The sequence below is a fragment of the Antrostomus carolinensis genome, unplaced genomic scaffold (assembly GCF_000700745.2).
Source record: "Antrostomus carolinensis isolate BGI_N321 unplaced genomic scaffold, ASM70074v2 scaffold4535, whole genome shotgun sequence".
Lineage (NCBI taxonomy): Eukaryota > Metazoa > Chordata > Aves > Caprimulgiformes > Caprimulgidae > Antrostomus > Antrostomus carolinensis.
Genome location: NW_010317021.1, coordinates 2,096 through 9,510, shown reverse-complemented (window position 1 = coordinate 9,510; position 7,415 = coordinate 2,096). Strand labels below are relative to the sequence as shown.

General features: G+C 56.6%; 1 protein-coding gene across 1 annotated transcript in view; it reads right to left on the bottom strand.

Moving 5' to 3' along the window:
• Window positions 1–167: 167 nt before the first annotated feature.
• Window positions 168–7,415, bottom strand: part of POLG (DNA polymerase gamma, catalytic subunit) — a gene marked incomplete at its 5' end in the record, with an annotated part of 9,025 nt that continues 1,777 nt past the window's right edge. The window contains 17 exon segments of the mRNA XM_010168435.1: window positions 168–229; window positions 1,338–1,498; window positions 2,514–2,722; window positions 2,992–3,163; window positions 3,425–3,547; window positions 3,640–3,886; window positions 3,990–4,125; window positions 4,537–4,654; window positions 4,752–4,805; window positions 4,919–5,079; window positions 5,316–5,438; window positions 5,537–5,608; window positions 5,800–5,920; window positions 6,049–6,273; window positions 6,344–6,467; window positions 6,696–6,859; window positions 6,963–7,145. Coding sequence (XP_010166737.1) covers window positions 168–229; window positions 1,338–1,498; window positions 2,514–2,722; window positions 2,992–3,163; window positions 3,425–3,547; window positions 3,640–3,886; window positions 3,990–4,125; window positions 4,537–4,654; window positions 4,752–4,805; window positions 4,919–5,079; window positions 5,316–5,438; window positions 5,537–5,608; window positions 5,800–5,920; window positions 6,049–6,273; window positions 6,344–6,467; window positions 6,696–6,859; window positions 6,963–7,145 — 2,455 coding nt within the window.

Here is a 7,415-nt window from a genome sequence, read left to right as displayed (position 1 = left end):
TTTGAATGTGCTGCTATCAAAATCTTCTTCTCCAGGAACATCCCTTCTTACAGCAAAAAGGAAACAGAGCGACCAGGATCAGTCCCTGCCAAAAGATCTGCTTCTGAAAGGACAGCCAGACTCTGGCATGCTCTCTGGACATTTGTCATTCTGGCACTCTAGCGTCATCACTTCTTCTCCAGCGAACCTTTGGTTATTTCAATTAGCTGATATATATCCAGTGCTTCTCCTGGAAGACAATGGGACACTCAGTTCCCTGCATGCTGCAGTACACCCAGAGACTGTGTAACATGAGAGAGTGACGGTCACAATTTGCTTTAGTTCAGAGCATGTAGCACAAAAAAGTCCTAAATTTATTCAAACTTCTATTTTGTGTGGTGGTGTGAACCAGCACCAGGAGGAAGCTGGAACCACGAGCTGTTCTGCCTTGGAGCTGAAGCTTGTTGCTATGTGTGGCTCCTGAGCAGCAGAGAGGTGACAGCTTCCTCTGGCAATGCTGCTTTTGCTGTTATGTTTTTGCTTACCTTGATGCAATGCACTTGTTTAATTTGCCTTGTTCTTAAGTGCCCTTTTTTGCCTCTAGGACATAAATCTTGTTTCTAAAAGCACCCTTTGCCTGTAGGACTCCTAATAAAGGTTACCAAAGGGGGGAGCAGCTGATGTATTCAGTGACTGAGAGAACAAAGCTGAGGGCAGGTTCTTCTCCTTATTGGGAAAACACTGCTGCACATCAAGGAGGAGCTGTTTAAAGTGGCTCCCAGCCAAGAGTTAAATGTTTGCTTGCAGCAGTTAAAGGGTTATGTTGACTGTAGGCCTTGGAATTGTTGGGGAAGAACAGATCAGTGCCAGGAGATTGCTCTGAACAGAGCTGTGCTGAGCTAAGGGGGAGTGGGGAATAGAGAGAAAGCACCAAAGGCTGGAAAAGTTTGGGTGAGGAGGGCAAAATAACACAAGGTTGTTGAGACACCTCATTTCAGAGAAGGAACAATTCAACCCTGGGCTGTGTTACACGTGCCCAGGAGCTCTCCTCTCTCCTTGAGGGGCACAAAGCCAGCACGTGTGTGGGATAACAGAGCCAGGCCCAGCTCCTCGCTATCAGAAATATTTGGAAGCAGGAGCACAAACTGTTGGGGGACTGTGAAAAGAAAGAGGGGCAGAGGGGGCTGGCACCAGGGTGGCCGTTGCCCTGTGGGGCAGAGGATGGGTCAGGAAGCCAGAGGTTCAGGAGGTGCCCGTGGGGTACAGAGGAGCCCTGAGGGAATAGTGGCTCTGCCTAAACTGGAGAGGTTTGTGCAGAAGGGATGATGGGGGGGTTAGCTTGCATGGACACCGCTCACCTTCAGGGATGCCATATTTCTTCTCCATGCCAGTTGGATTTGATGGTGTCACGCAGTTCATGGTCACCTCTTTCCTTAAGCACTGGTCAACATCCACTGCGCTGAAGAAAGCCACTGACTGTGGCAGATCCTGGAGGCCCAGTTTGTAGGCAAACATGCACCTGGAAGAACAAGAGACCGGGAGGACTGTGCTACACATCACCCTTAGCTTTGGCACAGCTTCACAAAACATCAGCCAGCCATTGCTAATGAGTTACCCAGGTTAGTCTGCACCCACATCACTCAGCAGCTGGAAGACAAGGTGCTTAAATACCTACCAGGAGGGTCGAGTATTGCTAACGGGGACATGGGAGGAACAGAGTAATGGTACATTGAGCTTCCTCAAAGAAAGGAAGGACCCAGCCCTTCACTGCTGGCTCATCCTCCCAGGCTGAGCAGATGCTGGATTTTCCCAGCTGGAAGCCCTGTGCTCGCAGGAGCCAGCACAAAGGCACAAACATGGGGGATTCTGCCCCCACTGTGCCTGCTGCATGGGCACGGACAGGCTGGCTGCTGTATTGGAGAAAACTGCTTGGCTTGGGCCAGCTCCCATGTCACCAACAGCACCAGGAAGGGGATGTGGCAAAGCTGGCTCTGCCAGAGCCAGACCAAAAGGAGCCCTTTGAGGTCAGGAGCTTTCCGGGCTGAGCTTAACCTTGCACAGGGCAGGGAGGCAGCAGGAACACCCCACGCTGCAGAAGGAGCAACAGCACAGACAACAAGCTGTGCCCATTCCTGTCCCCTGAGGGATGGGGGACGATGAGGGATGGGGACAGTTTCAGGCTCCCATTGCTGCTGCACAGTGGCTGCAGATCTGAAGGGAGCAGGAGACAACACGTTCACGTCCCAGCACTGCAAGAGCCAAAAGCTGACAACATCACCCTCTTGCCAGCAGATTATCCCTGGAAATTGAAGCTGAGCTCCACTTACAGCCACCCAAGTGGAAGGAACCACATGAAGGAACCACAACCCCCAGCACTGCCTCCTTCCCTCAAGCAGAAGAAAACTGCCCTGCACCAGCTCACTGTGGGCAAAGCTAACCCCTTTGCGGTCAACCCAGTCCCTTGGGCTGGCCCTGTCCCAACCCAGAGGCACTGGTAACCATCCCCAGGAGACACCACAGCCGTCACATCTCACCGCGTGAGGAGGTTGGTGATCTGCAGGGCCAGGGCTGCCCGGTACCGATCCTGCTGCTGGACCAGGTACCGCACCTCATCATGGATGCTGATGCAGAAGCGCCCGTTGATGTCAAACTCCTCGAAGAGCCACTTCATGGCAACCAGCATGAGGTGCAGGTAGTCGACAGCAGAGCTCTGCACCACCCAGTTCACTCTGCTGGTCAGAAACTGGTGGAAGGAAACACAGACAGATAGTAGGAGAGCACTGGGGTCCAGGGCCTGGTACCAATAGAGGAGAGCTCCTGGGACAAGCCTGTTAAGTTCAGGGTTGTTTGGTTTTCTTGATAGCATGCAGATAAAGAACAGGGCAGTGGCTTTCTTCATGGCTCTAAGAGCATATTGGCTTTCTACCATCTAAGAAGAGCTGAACTTAAGGTTGTCATTTTGGAGAAGACAAGCAAAGCCGAGAGCTCAGCAGCACAGAGCCCCATCCGTACCTCCCCCTGGGCCACGGCAGGCTCCAGGGCCCTGCTGATGTGACAGCCCAGCACCGGGGTCTGCGGAGAGGGGGATAAGGCAATGCTCTCCAGCTTGTTGAACATTTCGGACTCAGTGCCTCCAGCCCACACTCGGTTCTCCACCACGTTCCACTTCTTCTTCCTCCGGGACCTGGTGGGGCAGAGGGAAGGTTTACTGGAAGCGTGGGACGAGGCTGTGAGCCCCATTTTACAGCCTCAAATAGTTTGGGGCAGTTGGATCAGCCCCTGCAGCCTCCTGCTGGTAACTACTCACTGGGAGAGACTGGGAGTCCCCAGAGCAGATGGACTCAGGACCATCCAGCCCTGTCTCCCTTATCTGCCCGCAGGGCTGCAGCTCCCTCTGCCTCACACCCTAATGCCACCAGAGCCACACAGTGTTGGAGCATCTCACCTTCTCGTGGCTTCTCTCTGGAGGCGCTGGACATCCTGGGCTGACACTGATCCATCCTCTGCCCTGTCCATAGCCAAGTTCAACTCCTTCACCAGCCACTCCCCATCCTCAGAGAGACGAAACCTGGAGGAGAGAGCGATCCACACCCAGGTCCCATGGGACACCGCAGCCATCCCCATCCCCACTCACCCTCTGCCTCCCCAGTCAGCACCCACCTCCGGACACCCTTGGTGACCATGTACATCTGCTGAGCCTTCTCCCGTGCCTGCTGCTGTGTCAGCCGATGGTTGAACTGCATCAGCAGCCGCTCGGCAAAGGGCTGCCCGGCCCCGTAGATGCGTCCATAGTTGAAGACCTTGGCGTGCTCCCGGCTGATGCCCACCGTGGTGGCCGTCTTGCTGTGCAGGTCTGTCCCGTTGCTCTTCTTCCCCTGCAGAGTCATCCAGCCAAAGGCTGTGCAGCCTGCCAGGAGGGGAGCAGGGGTTGGACACCAAGCGGGACCAGGCTCAAGGGGGTCACCCCACTGACCAGCAAACTCACACCCTGTGGGACAGCCCCGGCTCACCGTGCATGCCGGTGAAGTGTGCCTCGCCGAGGATGGCAGCTATCCAGAGTTCCTGGGAATCCACATCTGCACCCACCAAGGAGTAGCCAGGTGGCACCTGGACCATGGCTTTGAGCTCGCTGCCCACCCGGTCAGCCTGTGGGACATGACACCCAGCTCAGCACAAGCCCTGCACCTCCCTCTCCTCCTCAGCAGCAAAAAACCCAAATAAAATGGGTTTAACGCACGCACGGCGTATCGATCACTTGGTTACTCCCCCCAGGCTCCTCCGGCGGGGAAGAAAGGGAGCTTAGGAAAGGAAAGAAACAAGTGCTTCAGTGTTTTTGTCTCTTTTCACCAAACTCTGAAGCTCAGGAGCCTCTGCTGACTCATTCCCCTCTCCCAGAGTCCAAGCACATCAGCAAGGGAAGGACCAGCACCAGCCCTACCCCCTCAAACCCCAGCATCCAGCCCCAACTCCTAGTTCCAATCCCAGCTGCTCCCACCAGTCCAAAGCACACAGAAGGTGCCTCAAAACACCCTCCCAAGGCCCTGAACATGGCCATACCCGGGCATTGCTGGCTGTCAGCCACGTGGGCTCCACTGCCCGGCGGGTGATGGTGCCCGCGGTCACCACCTGCGGTAGGATGGCTCCGTAATCATCCTCCTCGTTATAGTCGGGGTGCCTGGGACAGAGGTGAGGGTGAGCATCGTCCTCTGAGAGCCCTCGTGGAGCGGTGCAGAGGGCACCATGGTCCCAGCTGGGTCTGTTCCTCCCTGTACCTGGTTATCACGCGAGGCAGCTCCCCCTTCTTCAGCCACACCACCATCTGGGAACTGGGGGACAAACACGGCAGGTGAGATGCTGAGCCCCTCGTGTTCTGCGTGACCTCCCCCAGCCTCTGCCCACCTGCAGGGATGTCACAATTCAGCTAAAGGTGGTCACTCACCTGATCCGTTTGTGAGCGTTCCTCCAAAACGAGATCATTTTGTTAATCTCGAGGGCTCTGGTCCCATGGACGCGGCCCACGGCAGCTCGCAGGGTGCCGTCCTCCATCCGGGGCAGGAAATCCTTGGCAAAAGGGCTTCCCACATTGTTATCGTTCCCATCCTTTAGCAGCAAAAAAGGTGCCAGGGCTCAGAGTGCCGCTGCTCGGTATCAGGAAAGCTCTGCCCGTCCTCCTGTCCCAGCTACAGAGATGCATTTCCACTGCCCTATCCCACGGGACAAGATCATGGGGGTCCCAGGAGTGGGGTGACAGGCAAGGGACCAGAGAGGTTGGGATGCAGGGTGGCCAGGCAGGGTGACACAGCCCTTGGGAAGAGCCCCATGAGCACCCAACTTACCTTGTGAGGCAGCTTGAAGAACCAGCACCCGGGGATGTTGACGTCGTTGTAGGGACCATTGCCGTGGTGGAACAAGGGCTGGCTCCTCGCCTCCACCAGCCTGCACAGCTCACCCATCTCCCCCTGCAACCAGAGATGTGATGTTGGGAACTCCCAGGGAGGGGGAAACCAAGGAAAGAGGGACTAATCCACCACCTCATCCCACAGGAAACCCCCTTTACCTGGACCAGGCTCTGGTCTGCTGTGCTCATTTTCTCCTCCGCATCCACCTCCAGCTGGTCCAGCTCCTCCGCCTGCAGTAGAGAGGGACCATGGGGGAAGCCGGGTCAAACACCAATTTTCCAGTGATTTAACACTTATTAAGGGAAATTTTTTTACTTCCAGCCCCTGGAGCCAGACACAGGGCTGGTTTTCACATACACATGGGAAGAAACCCAGTGCCACCTCTCCCTCCCACCAAGAGACCCTCCATCCCTTCCCTCACCTGCCGCCACATCGTGCTGCCATCCATCACCAGCAGCTCATCCTCTATGGCAGCTTCCAGCACTGGGGGCTGCTCCTTGCCTTTCTCCAGGCAGTGCTGCCTGTACAGGTGCTCGATCACCCTGGCAGGGAGAGGACAGGGCTCACGCACCCACAACGGGGGCCCAAAGCTCCAGGGCAGCACCTGGACAGGGTCTCAGGGAGCTCCCAAACCCCTCCACGGGGCATGCCCCACCTACATCCCCCTCACCTGTGTGGGCAGGGAGGGCCCTCTGCCTCTGAGGGGGCTGTCTTCAAATTGTCCTGCCGCCCCGGCACCAGGTAGCCCCAGCCGTGCTTCTCCGAGTAATGGAGCGGGAAGCCATCCCAGGCCAGGCGCATCAGCTTCGGGGTCACCCTCATCTGCAGGCTGATGAGGCTGGGTCCTGGCACCCACCCCGCCTCCTCCAGGCGTGGGCACAGCTTGCGGTACCAGCTGGGGAGCAGCAGGGATGGGTCAGAGAGTGCAGGGCAAGCCCTGGGGACACCCAAGGTCCCCAACTCACCCCGGGTGGCCTGGCAGGTGCTGGAGTCTCTTGGGTTGCAGCACAACCGTCTCCTTCAGACGCTCCAGACAGACCTGGCTTGCAGTGGCTTTCAGCTCCTCATCCTCACTGGGGGGACCAGGGTCTGGTGGGGCAAGGAAGACTGGTTGGCAAAGAGCCCTCTGTGCCACCCCACCAGGCATGGGGACCTTGAACCAGTCCCCCACCATGTGTCCCAGCATGGGGACACAGGTCAGTGATGCTCTGCCCTGCCAGCACCAACAAACCATGTCCCTCATCTGGGGACCCATGGGAAGGCATCCCTTGAGTTTTCCTTGAGTGTCCCTCATCCCCAGGGACCACCTGCTCTCACCTTCCGGCCACTCCTGCATGGACCCATCTGTGCCAGCCGCCGCAACAGAGGCTTTGCTGTTCTCATCCTGATCCTTCTTCTTCTTTTTCTTCCCTGGATTCTTCTTCTGCTTAAATTCCTGCGTGTCCCACTCAAGATCCCAGAGCCAGGGGTCATCCTTGTACCTGCCAATACACTGTTGTCACACCACAGCTTTGCTCCCATCCACATTGCCCCATGGACCACCCAGCATCTGGTCTCCTACCAGCACCCCCAGCCCATGGTTACCTGTCCTCGTGCAGCAGCTGGCAGGCATCGTTGGCCAGGTTCATCAAGGACTTCTTCATCTCCTTTTGCAGCTCCTCGTAGATACCCTGAGCATCGTCCAGGTACCTCTTCCAGTTCCCGTTGACCGGTAGGTAGGACACCCCCATCTCCAGCATCCCTGCAAACGTCACAGGGTGGGGACACCTGGAGCCCAAAGCAATAAGGAATTAGATGTCTGCTGGAGGGGATTTGCCCTAGAAGCACCAGACTACAAAGGACTTGAGTGTGTCTTCAACCTACAGTCTCCCAAGCCCACACAACCCTCAGTGCTCTTCCACTAAACCCGTAAGGATCCCTGTATCTTCTGCCTGCCCTGGACACAAACTGCTGCCCTAAAAACAACCCTGTGCACTAACCCCAAAGCTGTGTCACTCTGATCTGCCTCACCTCCTCCAGCCACGCTAGGCTGTCATT